Genomic DNA, 15,474 nt, shown 5'->3' on the forward strand with positions numbered 1-15,474 from the left:
GCCATCAATTCCCGGAGCCTTGTTCTTCGCCAGTTCCTTCATTGCAGCTTTGACTTCTTCCTTCATTACCATTGGTTCTAGATCATATGTCACTTCCTGAAATGGATGAAGATTGATCAGTTCTTTTTGGTACAGTGACTCTTAAAATACATTATTTTCCTCAAAATAGAACATAGAGGAATGTTTTGCATAGGTAAGAATAAACTAGACATTATAGTCATAACCTTCCAATATTTAGCTTTTAGAACTATAAAGTTAATACTTTCTTTAATGTATTAAGGTTTAATTTTTGTTAATCCTGTATTGTCATGCTTCTCTCAGAATTGTTTTCTGAATAAAATTCTACTATAAATTTCATTTTTAAATATCTCATAACCCTGGGGAATTGCTGTATCACTATATTTACCTCTTAAACTTACTTCTCTGAAGATAAAAAGGTTAAGCAAAGACTCCCCAGAATTATATAGAATAAGCACTTAGTGCAGCTGGCAAGGTTCTGGTTCTTCATCCGTTTTGGACCCAACCACAGAAGCAGGAGATAGTAAAATTCTATTATAAATTTGATTCACTGTTGCATATTTGAATATTAAAAAGAGTTCATTTTAAGTTAAATACTTTGTTGCATTATATACATATGTATGTATTTACACATATGAAAAGTGATTTTTAGCTTTACAAAAAAGCACACAAATAAGTTATTCATAGGTTAAGAAAAACGACTAGTGTTCTCAAAGAAAAGCTTAGAAAGATGTCTTGAATATAGTGATTATAATTTAAATAAACAATAGAATTGTCATGATCTCCAACTTAGTCCCCCAAATAAAACTGTACTCTTGTTTTCAGTACCAGAGATATTCCAGGCAGTGGCTTCCATTGCCCCACATGTCTCCAGTCTACTATGTAGTTCTTTTCTGCTTCAGATATGGACATAGAGAACCATTTCTCCTTAAAATATTAGTTTTCTGTCTATGAAATCTTTCATTAACTTTTTATCCCAAGCTTATCTTTTGTGTCTTGATGACCTTTATTTGTTATCTTTGCTCCTTAGGTTCTTTGTAAAACGTGTGTAACGTAAATGATGAAACTTAATTTTCAAAACGTCCAACAGGAATGAGTCTTATTTCTTTGATTTTTTTTCATAGCATGTGTTTTTGTTAGGACTCAAAGGACAGTGTTCTGTATTTGGTTAAACTGGGAAATTAAGTTCAAACATTATAATCCCAATAATTTCATTTTATAATACATTTATTGTTTAATAAATTTTATGTTATTTTGTTCTCTCTGTAGATAAACGTGTGGAAAATTGGCCTCTGATGCAGTCTCCATTGCCTACACTGAGTATAAGTACTCTCTATCTCCTGTTTGTGTGGCTGGGTCCAAAATGGATGAAGGACCGAGAACCTTTCCAGCTGCGCTTAGTGCTTATTCTCTATAATTTTGGGATGGTTTTGCTTAACCTTTTTATCTTCAGAGAGGTAAGTTTGAGTAATATAGTGATACAGTAATTCCCCAGGGTTATGAGATCCTTAAAAATGAAAATATGTAAAATCATCATTGGAATATTACATCCCAAGATAACTATTAGCTACTCTAAAAGTAAACTTTGTGTTGCTGACATTTTTCATTTTAGGATGCCAATAAGATTAAATTAAATTTTTGGTTAAGAAGATTCATAAAGGAAAAAAAAGAGGATACACACACATACGCATACACACATACACATGCATACATACACACACACTCACACCCATTGCCATCGAGTCAATTCCAACTCATAGCAGTTTTATAGGACAAAGTAGGATGGCCCCATAGGGTTTCCTAGGCTATAATCCTGGTGGAAGTATTCTGCCACATCTTGCTTCTATGGGACAACTGGTGGAACCCCCTAACTTTTGATTTGCTGCTCGGTGTTTTGACCACTGCAACACCAGGGCTCCATACACACACACACACACACACACACACACACGAGGTAACAATGAGGGAATACACTCATACAAGCATACATGAGGTTTGACACAGTAGTTTAAACTAGAATTTGAATCAGAGCAATAGCCTTTATCAGCTCTTTTGACATTGGCAGTTTTTTTTTTTTTTTTAACTTTTCTGAAACTCATTTTTTCCCCATCTGTAAAATGGGAATAATATCTACCTTTTAAGGTTATCAAACTTAAGTGAGATAATTTTTGCATAATGTTTGGTATATTCTAAGCACTCAGTAAACAATAGAAGCCATTTATAATTTTTAATCAGCAGTTTTAGGATTTGATTACTTATCAACCTATGCAAATGTAAAATACTGATACCCAGTTAAATCCTATTATGTAATGTCATTGCATTTTGAGTTATAACTAAAATGATCTAAGGTATAACATTATGTGCCATACCCTGTGGCTGCTATTCATGTGCTTTCTGGGCCCCAGCAAATTCTCTATGACATTTTGGAAGAAAAGCTTGAAGTGAAAAAGCCATTTTTTTAGGATGTGAGAGTGTAAGAAATTCATTACCTAAGAGACTATTCAGAGTTTAAAATTTTATATGAACCCAGAGAACAGGACTAACAATGCTAGGGAAATAAGCAGTAACTTTCTTTCTTTTCTTTTTTTGATACTTCTACCCAATTTGTTAGATGTAGTAGGGTAACTGTTATATTTGAGTCATGGTAATCAAGATCTATCTCAATATTTTGAACTAGAGTTGATCTCTTAGTACAAAAGTTAAACTTGCAAGTTTTAACTTCCATTTCAATTGCATTGACACAGTAACTTTTAGAAATTTAGATGCATTAAATTATGTTTAATGATTTAGACTTTCTATTACTTAGGAGCTCTGGTGGCATAGTTCCTAAAGCATGTGACTGTTCACCAGAAGGTTGGCGGTTCAAACCTACCAGCCACTCCTCAGAAGGAAGGTTGGGCAGTCTACTTCCATAGTGATACTGCCTCAGAAACCCAAGGAGGGGTCGCTATGAGTCAGATCAGATTCGAAGGCAGTGAGTTTGGTTTTTTGGTTTTATTACTTAGAACATTTATTTATTTATTTTAGAAAATACTGATTTAAAAATAATTTGAAAGGTTGAATATTATAGTTCATATTCTTAATGCTGTATCTACTAAAACTTTTTTCCTTTTTTCCCTCAGTTATTCATGGGATCATATAATGCAGGATATAGCTATATTTGCCAGAGTGTGGATTATTCAAATAATGTTCATGAAGTCAGAGTAAGTATGTTAAAAATACTGTTAATCAGATGAAGTAGATTTAATTTTAGAGACCCAAGTCTATCTCCAGTATAATCTTGCATCTTTCACTTGGTAGTGTAAGAATGAATATGTGCTTGATTACTAGAATAAAGTCCTTTTTGTACAGCAGTTCATACACATTTTGTCACATGACAGTGACTGCAATTCCCCACAATGTAACAGCTCTCTTCCCACTTCTCCCTATAGTTACCTCTTCCTGTGTCCTTCTCTCCCATGTACTCCCACCCCCCAACCTGTGCAAACACTATTCTTCTGTTCTCCCACGATTGATTGCTCCATGGAGTGGATCTACCTGATGTAAATGTTCACCCCATGTGCCTGTCTGTTGTTTGGCTGGAAGCCACAGGAGTGAGATCAATTCCAGGCTTGATGGGTAACTAGGGGCCATAGTCTCAGAGGTCTCAGCAAGCTCTATCAGACCAGCAAACCTGGCCTTTTTTTTTTTTTTTTTTTTGAGTTTTGTTCTACATTGTTCTCCCGCTCTATCTAGGAGGGTTGACAGTGATAGCCGTGCACCATCCAGTTCTTCTGGTCTCATGCTCATATAGGCTGAGGATTGCATGGTCTACCAGTCCCCTTGGCCTAATTGTTTCCATATCTTTGGTTTTCTTCAAGGAATGAAGTCCTTTTTTTTTTTTTTTTAAAAAAAAAAAGTTAAGACCCAAATCACAATAATATTTTTTCAGAAAAATAAAAAATAGAAGTTCTGTGTTCATTGTAAAAATATTATTTTAGAGTCTTTTGTTTTTGGTTCAAAATAGAAATGCATAAAGAAGGTTCAATTCATTTCTTAAGAAAATTTATGTACTGTATAATAAATACCAAGGAGCTCTGGTAGCATAGTGCCTAAGGCACTTGACTGCTCACCAGAAGGCTGGCGGTTCAAACCCACCAGTCACTCCTCGGAAGGAAGGTTGGGCAATCCTGCTTCCGTAGTGATACTGCCTCGGAAAGCCAAGGAGGGGTCACTATGAGTCGGGGCCAACTCGACGGCAAACAACAACAACAATAAATAGCAAGTTAAAGGTAGCATAACTTGTATAGGTATTAACTCAGTTTGTTTTATATTTGGGATAAAAAAGTAAGCCACTAATACTATGTTAATGTATTTTGTTTTGTAGTCATCCGTGTCAATAAACTTACTATTTTATATTCCAATGAAAAAACAAATTATTCTTTTTTATTTTTTTAAGTATTTATTGGATCTTGTTGTGTACTGTTAGTCATATTAAAAATGATATAACATAAAACATAAGTATAACATGTAAAATGTAATGGTAGTTGCTTCCCTTGGAATAATTAGTTTTCTGGCACGGGAATCAGACAACATAAATAGCAGTATTCATCAAAACCCAAGGCCACATTGCTTACATATACTTAATATTTTATGTCTATAACTTCATTTCCTTGTTAGAAGACTTTTGTGCTGGTGAAAACCCCTTTGGTTATCATGTTGGTTTTCAACAAATGTATATAGAGCCCCTCCTATGTGCAGATACTGTGAGCAGCGTTAGAGACATGGATAAAAAGACACATGTGGTCCCTGCCTCATTATAGTGGGTGTGGGAGAGAGAGATTATAATCATGTGACAGATGGTTAAGAAGAAAATAAAACCTGTGATGTAGCAGAGAGAACAGGGGGATACTACTTTGTTTAAATTTGTTGACCAGGAAGATATTTTCTTCTGATAACTGTATAGCCAGAGAACCTCCTCAGTGTAGAGCAAGCTTCTGTGGCCTTGCTGGCTTGGGGGCAGGGAAAAGGAAGGGAGAAGAGTTTGAGTTGCTTTCATTGAGCTGTGTGTTTAGAAAAAGCGCTTGAATGAGACAATAAGTTAATTTTGTTTAGGACAAAGATTTTTGAGATACAGGGGAACCTGAGATAGCCAAAACTCTCCAGAGCTGCCTTGTTTTTCCAAGTCTCACAAGTGCTCTGCCTTTGACAGGGTGCAGTCTTCTCTCTCCGTGGACAATATTTGAGTTTTCCTTCTCTGACAGATTTCTGCCTTGCAGAAGTTACGGCTTTCACAGACTTTACCATTCTGTAATTGTGAACCTACCCTCCTGACTTATATAAATAGTGAATTCTTTAAAAAATTTGCTACTATGATAGCTGTAATCTCAGAGGAGAAAGAACCTGAGATTTGCAATAGATTGTATTTGAAATTTTTCTTTCCGTCTTCTCTCAACTCCTTTCTTCTTCACCACCACCCACCCAACACACACATACACATTCAACTTAAACTAAAACTCATTTAGAGCAACTCACCCAATTTAAATGTTACATGTCTGAAATGTCCCCCTAATGTAGTATATAAGCTAGGATTTGTAGCTAGTGGGTTTATAATTTTACCTGTATGGGAGAGATTGGAACATCCTCATCTGATATCTAAAGAGATCGTGCTATTACATGACTGTTAATTCTTAGTGAATCAGGGAGTGAAGGGTCTATATAATAGACCTATGTATGCATGTTTTCACTTTCTCATAATGTTCTAATTGAAAATCAATAATAAATCATTCATGGTCAAATGTTATGATACTTTTCTTAGTCTGAGTAATATTATATTTACTTTACTAATAAAAATTTAAATTACACCCTATGAGAATTTATACCTACTATCAAAGTGAATTAAGGAGCTCTGGTGGTGCAGTGGGTAAGGTATTTGGCTGTTAATGGGAAGGTCAGCAGTTCAAACCCATCAGTTGCTTCACAGAAAGAAGATGGGCAATCTACTTCAGTAAAGATTTACAGCCTTGGAAATCCATCGGGGTTGCTGTGAGTCCAAATCCACTCAATGGCAGTAGGTTTGGTTTGGTTTTTGGTATCAAGGTGAATTAACAAATACTAATAATGGAAGGAAGGTTGGGCAATCCTACTTCCGTAGTGATACTGCCTCGGAAACCCAAGGAGGGGTCGCTATGAGTTGGGTTTGACTCGATGGCACATAACAACAACAACAATAATGGATATTATTTGCCCTGTAATGTGTCTGGAATCTGTCCCTCCCGTAAGATTTTCTCTATCAAAATCTCCCAGCAAACTGGAATATTCAGTTTTGCTGGATGAAAATTAACCAGATACTGCTTAAAGGAAAATAATGTCTATAAAGTATGTCAGAAGTTGCTTCTTTTTCAACTTTTATGTTGCAGTAAGAATGAATTATTCTAGAATGCTTCTCTATGCTTGTTTTAACTTTAATAGGTCACCTGCAATTACAAGACATTTATGGATTTTGGAAAAACTTATACACAAATAGTATATTGTTTGTTGCTGTTGTTGTTATGTGCCATCGAGTTGGACCTGACTCATGGCAACCCCTTCGTGGGTTTCCAAGGCAGCATCACTATGGAAGTAGATTGCCCAGCTTTCCTTCTGAGGAGTGGCTAATGGGTTTGAATGGCCAGCCTGCTGGTTAGCAGTCAAATGCCTTAGGCACTATGCTACCAGAGCTCCTAGTACGTTGTTACTCACCACTAATAAAACATTAGTACACTAGTACTTTTTAAAAATCCCACTGCTGTCAAGTTGAACCAACTCATAGCGACCCCTCCTTGGGTTTCCGAGGTGGTAGCACTACAGAAGTAGATTGCCCAACCTTCCTTCTGAGGAGTGGCTAGTGGATTTGAACTGCCAGCCTTCTGGTTAGCAGTCAAACGCCTTAGGCACTATGCTACCAGAGTTCCTTAATTTTTCAGGATAGTTCATTTTATAAGAATCACAGTGAAAGTATGATAATATCATGAGTTACTCAGTTTCAGTGTAGACATTTAGTTTCTCATAGTGCTAATAATTATAATATTTATTGGATACAGTGGAATGAATGGTTTACTCAGAGAATGATTTTTTTTTTTTTTAATTCAAAAGTATCACTTTGTCATTGTGGTATAGCCTGTTCAAATACATCTAATGAAGTTTATAAAGTAAGGAAAAGAATTCTAAGACTTTATTTGCTACTTTCTGTGCTAAAATAGTTATAGTTACTTTATTTTAAAGTACTAATGTAATAGTTAATGTAGTGTTGCTGTGAGTCATTAACTATTGCATACCTATTGTCAACCAATTTTACCATTTTCAACAATATTTTTACTTAGATAAATTCAGTAAATAATTTTCAGTGTTTAAATCAAAGACTTTTTTTTCTTTGACTTTTCTCTTTCCTCTTCCACACTTTAAAATTGCAGTTTTGTTTTCTAAAACCAAAACACAAAAGCAGAGCAGAGGAAAACAAAAACTTATTTCATCCAACAGATGTAGACAGAAGATAAGGAAGGGCTCTTTCAGTCTAAAACACCTAAGCCTATCTTTGAATGAATCTGTATAAAGCTCCTGACAAACAAAGGTGTATAAACAGATTTCAATTTCGTACTACCTCAATTATTATTTGTTTATATATAAGAGGTTTTCACAGAAAAAAATTGACATAAAAAAGTTAAGTTTAGGCTACTGTTAGAGTAGGATTCTTGTAAAGTATTTAAAATCGTACCTACAGAGGTCACCTCTCACTGAATCCCTAATCTCAGAACGTAATGTTAATCTTTCTGTACCATCTGGTGTCTTAATTAGAGCCCAGGTAAAGAAAAGATTTATGCATGTAAGCAGGATTATATTTCTGACCTAGGAATAGTTAATATTTGTTACTTTTTAAAAGTTTAATTTATCATGTTAATGATTTTACTACCTAACAAACTGCAGTACTTATTTTGCTGCATCTTTTAAAATGAGAGAGAGAGATACTGATGGACGAGTTGCTACACAAAGCTGTTACCTGGAAGTGTATCTCAGGTATACTGTACACTAGGCATGAGCTCTGGTGGTGTAGTGCCTAAGGCATTTGACTGCTAACCAGAAAGCTGGCAGTTCAAACCCACCAGCCACTCCTTGGAAGGAAGGTTGGGTAATCTACTTCCGTAGTGATAACCGCCTCAGAAACCCAAGGAGGGGTCGCTATGAGTCGGATCCGACTCGATGGCAGTGCGTTTGTTTTTTTGGTTTGGTTAGGCATGAGCAACAGAAATGTCTTTACATAGTAAACATCTCAGTTTTCCACCAAAGACAGAGCAGTGTGAATGTGTTTACTAATCTGTGTTCAGCAGTTTGAAGCTATATAATATCCAGCAGTTAATCAGAGTCTGAGAATTTTCTCTGAATCGTTGGCAGTGTATAGATAAAGCTCTTTCTTTCCTAGGTAGAGTATAAGTTTCACACCTTCTCAGTTTGAAATGATTCCATTCCATTCCTTCTGCATTTTGGGCAATGAGGATAATTTTGGACTGATAATGGGTAGAAAAAAAATGATAGTGTCAGTCTGGTGTTTACAACCATGCCTTCTCTTTCTTTTTACAGATAGCTGCTGCTCTGTGGTGGTACTTTGTATCTAAAGGAGTGGAATATTTGGACACAGTATTTTTTATCCTAAGGAAGAAAAACAACCAAGTCTCTTTCCTTCATGTATATCATCATTGTACAATGTTTACATTGTGGTGGATTGGAATTAAATGGGTGGCAGGGGGACAAGGTGAGCATTTTCAAAACCTTTTTACATATTATTAAAACATACTAAATGTATTGATTGGAAAGTAATGGGAACCTGGGAATTTGACTGGGTCTGTCATTTAACTTGCTTTCATGGTTAACTATTATGTGTTAATTTCATTTTAAAAAAATTTGAAGAAATTAAAGCATTAACTTTCTTACCTCTAACTATTTCATCTAAGGATTGACTTCTAAGATGAACATAAACCAAGCTTAAATGAGAATGCAGTATTTTGATTTGTAGCAATTCTGGTAGTTCTGATCCAAAGGACTCCCTCTTTAGTCCAAGCCCAGGACCCATTCCTATTCTAAAGTAGGCCTTAGATGACCCTGCTGGTTCTTATTCAAAGGGAATTTATGCAGCCCTGTTAATGTCAGTGAGAATCTAAATTTACAGTTTGGCTCAGATCTTCCCCTAGTCTTGTCAAAAAATGCCAGTAGTTTGAGGAATGCTGAACTGGAAACAAACCATTCTTCTGGTGGAGATCCAGGGTGCAAGTCACAGTACAGGTCACCTGGCTACTTTCATTGGCATATTATGGAAATTGAGAGTTTAGGAATTTACAGTTAAATTGTTATTAGGGCCCCAATTTAAAATAATACAATTAAAGTAAAACTGTGCTTTCAGAAGAGAATTAGTAAATCTGAACTGATCCCTTAAATTGCTTTATAACAATATTAATTTTTATTCTAACTGTTTTTGGATTTAATTCTTATTCCTAAGTGAAAGAATGCCATTGATTTTGGCTGACTAGGTGATCTGTAAATTTACATGTACTAAATGAATTATTCAGTATGTGTAACCAAACACCAGACCAAACCCATGGCTATGGAGTTGATTCCAACTTACAGCAATCCAGTAGGACAGAGTAGAACTGCCCCATAGGATTTCCAAGGCTGTAAGTCTTCATAGAAGCAGGCTACCACATCTTTCTCCTGTGGTGTGGCCAGTGGGTTTGAACCACTGACCTTTCAGTTAGCGCTAGTGTGTGTAGTACTAACATATTTAAAACTATTCAAAAACCTAAGAAATAATTACTATTTTGTTATAACTATGTATATTGATTTAAAATACATATATATTGAAACATTTACAAATCTTCTTGAAACTTCATATGTACCATGACCTTTTTCACCCAGTAAGAGTAGAATTAAAAGTAATGTAGACAGTGGTTCTGTTGTTAGGGCCTACTTAAGCTGACTGGAGTGCACCATCTGAAAACTTAAAACTTTGAACTTGCCACTTTGAAGATCCTTTCCATTTGAACAACACATGGTCTTATTTATATGATAAAAACCCAAATCTGAAGTGTGAAATACTTACCTTGATCTGTGGGGAAGGCTTTTCCATTAGTACTAAATCTTTTGTTCCTTATCTATACTCAAGATTAAGGAGCTCTGGTGGCACAGTAGTTAAGGCATTCACTTGCTATAACCAAAAGGTCAGTGGGAGAATAATGAAGATTTACAGTGTTTGAAACCATATGGGGCAGTTCTTTTATGTCCTATGGGGTTGCCATGAGTTGGAATTGACTTGATGAAAGTGGGTTATATTGGAGATTAAATGTGAGAAGATAACGGGAATTCATTTATTTATATCCAAAAGGTTATGGCTAAAAAACTTTTCTGTATTTTACAATTATCTCTCATTTCTCTAAAGCATTTTTTGGAGCCCAGCTGAATTCCTTTATCCATGTGATCATGTACTCATACTATGGGTTAACTGCATTTGGTCCATGGATTCAGAAGTATCTCTGGTGGAAGCGATACCTGACCATGTTACAGCTGGTGAGTTAAATACCTTTAAAGTTTCTTCTGGTGAAACCCTGAAAATGTTTTGGTTTTAGTAGTTGGAAAATATTAAGTCATTTCACACAATTAGTTTTTCTAGCTGTAGTTGAGACTGCTTGACTATAACCTATCTACTTACAGACATAGTTGTTGTTGTTGTTGTTGTTACGTGCCATCGAGTCAGACCCGACTCAGACTCATAGCGACCCCTCCTTGGGTTTCTGAGGCGATATCACTATGGAAGTAGATTGCCCAATCTTCCTTCCGAGGAGTGGCTGGTGGGTTTGAACCACTAGCCCTCTGGTTAGCAGTCAAAGCCTTAGGCACTACGCTACCAGAGCTCCCTACAGACATAGTAGGAATAGCCATTTCCTTTTTTAATGTCTAGACTAAATTCAACATGAACCCCTTTAAAGAGAAACATTCTTTTAAAATATCTGTGAAATGGATCATTAAATATCTGAGTGTACTGCAAAGTATATAGACTCATGTATGACTAGAAAAATATAATTCTTTCCTCAGGTGATTTTTTTTTTTTAATCTTAAAAATGTTATTATTACCTTTCTTTATCTTGTTCTTGCTTAAGTTTTCTGGTTTCTTTTCCATTTTTCAGTCCTTGTTAACAGATCCCATATGTTTAGAATGTAAAATTTGAAAACAAAGCACAGAGCTAAGGAATGTGGAGGATAATTGTTTAAAGCGAAGGAGATAAGGGCCAGAAAACTCTTCCTTAGAGACAGGTCAGATATTTTCAAATGCTAGATCAGACAGCTTTCAGCACCTATCCCTAGTAGGATTTCTTAGAGCATTTGGGTGTGTAAATGTAGCATTTCAGAGTTAGGCCCAGTTTGTAATCAAACTGAAAATCTAAAACCAAAATTGGTAGCTATTCTTCAAGCCTTGGAATTTATTATAATTTGCTTTAATCATAACGTGTACATAGTTTTATCAGTGGAATCACATTTGGAAATACTATCTGTCTCTTGTTCTAAATTGCTAAACATCTGGCTAACCAAACAGGAAACACAACTTTTGCGGAATGATGGGTGTGAAGGAATCATTTGTAACTGCAGTGCTATCGGAAGCTTCCTTCAGGTTTTTGTGCAAGATGTTTTGTTTGTGCAATTCATTTTTCCTGCTAATTAGTAACTGATCCTGAGAACATGAAGAAATGTCAAAAATTATGTGAACAAGTTATATTTGGTATTTGTTTTTTTGGAGCCTGCACCTTGAGCAGTTGCATACTCACATCCATATGTACGCAGTTTGTCAGTGATGCACATTCTAAGAACCACTGTGAAATCCAAAGCTCTTAAAGTCTGGATTTTGCCTTGGAAACTTTTAAAAATCACTTTGATAAAAAATTTCTGACTTACATGGAATTAATTTTTTTAATATATTTAGTATATTGTTATTAGGTGCTATTGAGTCAGGTTTGACTCCTAACAACCCTGTGTACAGGAGAAGGAAAACACTGCTGAGTCCTGCAGCATCTCCACAGTTGCTGCTATGCTTGAGCCCGTCGTTGCAGCCACTATTTAATATCATAGTTAATATTGATAGTGCTGTCTTTAAAAAAGAAGCCATCACTCTCTATTAATAGTAGGATGTTAATTCTGTGAAGAGTAAGCCAACCAGTTGCCATCAAGTTGATTCCAATCATGACATCTTCAAGTGTATCAGAGTAGAACAGTGCTCCCTAGGATTTTTCAGAAGTAGATCACCAGGAATTTCTTCAGAGGCACCTCCAGGTAGACTTGAACCTCCAACCCTTTATTCTTTTTGGCCATTGATGTTCCCTCTTGTTAAAACCCACCACAATCTAATAGATTCTGACTCACAGCAACCTTACAGGTTTCCCTCTCATTAAAACCAACCATGATCTAATAGATTGCGACTCACAGCAACCTTACGGGACAGAGTAGAACTTCTGCATAGTTTCCAAGGCTGTAAGTCTTTTATAGAAGTAGAGTACTTCATTTTTCTACCATGGAGTAGCTAGTTGATTCGAACTGCTGACCTTTTTTGTTTAGCAGGAGAATGCCTTAACCACTGTACCACCAGCCTCCTTATTAGATAACATTATTCAACAAATATTCATAGAGTCCAGGCCCTGTGCTGAGAACTCAGAAATTATCAATGACCATGACCAAGCCCGGCCTTCAAGTTACATTCTACTGGAAAGATGGACAGTAAACAAATTAAAGACAATTTCAGGTAGCTATAATGATTATAAAGGAGCTCTGGTGGTGTAGTGGTTAAGGCATTTGGCTGCTAACATAAAGGTCGGTAGTTCAACCCCACCAGCCACTCCATGGAAGAAAGATGAGGCAGTCTGCGTCTGTGAAGATTTACAGTCTTGGAAACCCAAAGGGGCTTGCTATGAGTCAGAATCAACTTGATGTCAGTAAGTTTGGTTTTTTGGTTTATGACTGTTATAAAGAAAATAACAACAACAGCAAACAAAATGCTTTGGTTAATTGGGATAGAGGGCCATTTTGGTGGATTGTGCTTTAGTTCAGGTGGTCAGGAAGCCCTTGCTAGAGAGATAGCATTTGAACTGTGAACCAAATGAGAAGGATCCAGCCATGGGAGCCAGAGAACTATTAATTTTGGGACGTTGTGACAAAATTTGGGTTTAGGGTGTTAAAATTGTTTGCTATTAAAATTGAGTGTATCCTCGAATGTTTTTATTTTTCAGGTTCAGTTCCATGTGACCATTGGACACACAGCATTGTCTCTTTGGACTGATTGCCCCTTCCCAAAATGGATGCACTGGGCTCTAATTGTCTACGCCATCAGCTTCATATTTCTCTTTCTTAACTTCTATGTTCGGACATATAACGTGCCTAAAAAATCGAAAACTGGAAAAACAGCTGTGAATGGTATTTCAGCAAATGGTGTGAGCAAATCAGAGAAACAGCTAGTGATAGAAAATGGAGGAAAGCAGAAAAATGGAAAAGCAAAAGGAGAGTAAATTAAACTGGGCCTTAAGTGTTGTTGACAGTGAGGAAACTCCCATTTCAAACAAAATTTCAGGGAAAAGACAAATAAATGAGGATTTGGGGGTGGGGAAAAAAGGCAAATGTACTCTATGTACTAGTACCTTTAGATGAGTAAAGTATTAAATACAGTACCCAGATATTTTATTTATGAAATTTTTATTTTAAACGTTTTTTAAAAATTATCCTTAATTTAAGTTGTCCAGACCAAAGCAATCATCACGTGACTTTGGACACTCCCTCTGCTCATATCCATTTGTCTAATGGATGAGATTTTCCATGTATCGTACATACATCCATTCTGCATTCTGAATTTTAGAGGATCAAAGGAACATAATCTTTAAGAATTTTTTTGGATTAAATTACTACCTACCTATTGATTAAAATCAGTCACATTACATTTTCTGGTCCAAAGCTGGAAACGCAGATCACTTTTAAATTTGCACATTTGAATTCATTTGCTTACCAGAATGGTTGACTCTGTCCACCTCTTGTCTGAATATACCCTACTGATATGTAAGTAAATTTTAAAAATCTCCTGATCTCTCTAGACTCTTAGAGGTTTGATGATGATGGTGTTGGTAAAAATGAGAAAGAATTAGAGGAAAATCCTGTCTGGTAACCCAGAGGTCATCATGACTTGCGGCACAAATCACTGTGGGAAACCATTTTTATGATGAAAAGGTAGCCTTTGAATATTCCTTTTACTCTGAGAAATATATTATGAAAAGTAAGATTATTATCTGATGGGAACATGAAACAACTCAAGTCTTCATTAGTAACATCATAAGATAGTTGTATTTATGTGCTGTAAGAAGAGAGTATGTTGATTTTTATCAGTCTTTCCTTGTTTTGATTTGTGTCTGTTACTAATTTTTCATATGTGGAAATATACCTACCTCTTCTGTTGGAAAAAACATTTAAAATTAAATAAATTTTAATTTAAAAAATCAAGGAGTCCTATAATGTAAATTTTAATCATTTTAACTTGAACCTACTGCTTTGTTTTTTTGGTTTGCTTTTTTAAAATAGCATACACCCAACTTTTCTGTGAAACTCTCCTTCCCTTTCAATGTGTTTCATTTTGGAGTAATATTTTCCTTGTGACTAAGTTGCAAGATCTTATTTATTAACTAGATAAGAAATGTAAACCCATTTTGGTGCAATATTCTGACTCCTTGGTGCTAAAGATTATTAACTTCAGTGCTTGATGTTACAAGGTGTTGTTAAACTAATGAATAAAAGTGAGAGTAGTCAGAACTATAAAATTAAATTTACTATTTACAAATGAAGTATTTCACATAATATAAGGGAATAACTAGAAGTTCACTAGGAAAGAGCATTTGTACTGTGCTTTATTAGATAGGTTAATTTGTTATGGGTTGTTACCCAGGGATCATTATAGAAAGGACATGTGAAAAAAAAGCATGAATATTTCTAAGTTTCTCTTTACAACTTTTCAGAACTGCATGTGCAGGATGTATGCTATTTGTGCAGACAAACTATTTCAGAATATTTTGTAAGCTATGAAATATTTATTGTGCATTAAAATAATACAACTTTTTTCCCAAAGGCATGCAGCCATGAGAATTATAGAAAATTTACAACACATATAGTAGGTTGGTCTAAGAGGATTAAACCTTTGTTTTTGCTGCTCAGTGTATAATAGCTAGAAATTTGTAAAATCTTTGTGAACATTCTGTACTGGTTCCCCAGAGCTATTCATTCCCTGCTACCTGATTCAGCACAATAAATATACTACTGTTGTGGGAAAAAATGCTTTTTTCTGTTAATCAGTTTATTATAATGTAAATTGTCTGCTAGATGTCTATTTATCTAGTTGTTAAAATTCTGAATTATTTTCCGTTGCTAATGGCTCTG

General features: G+C 35.5%; 1 protein-coding gene across 1 annotated transcript in view; it reads left to right on the forward strand.

Annotated features, from left to right (window-relative positions):
• The window catches only part of ELOVL4 (ELOVL fatty acid elongase 4), a 43,272-nt gene extending 29,704 nt beyond the window's left edge, over window positions 1-13,568 (forward strand). The window contains exons 2-6 of the mRNA XM_007951280.2: window positions 1,288-1,475; window positions 3,141-3,221; window positions 8,611-8,782; window positions 10,460-10,587; window positions 13,293-13,568. Coding sequence (XP_007949471.1) covers window positions 1,288-1,475; window positions 3,141-3,221; window positions 8,611-8,782; window positions 10,460-10,587; window positions 13,293-13,568 — 845 coding nt within the window. The remainder of the gene's footprint in view (window positions 1-1,287; window positions 1,476-3,140; window positions 3,222-8,610; window positions 8,783-10,459; window positions 10,588-13,292) is intronic.
• Window positions 13,569-15,474: the final 1,906 nt, after the last annotated feature.

This window comes from Orycteropus afer, unplaced genomic scaffold (genome assembly GCF_000298275.1).
Source record: "Orycteropus afer afer isolate SDZICR_OR568_19922 unplaced genomic scaffold, OryAfe1.0 scaffold00011, whole genome shotgun sequence".
Classification (NCBI taxonomy): domain Eukaryota; kingdom Metazoa; phylum Chordata; class Mammalia; order Tubulidentata; family Orycteropodidae; genus Orycteropus; species Orycteropus afer.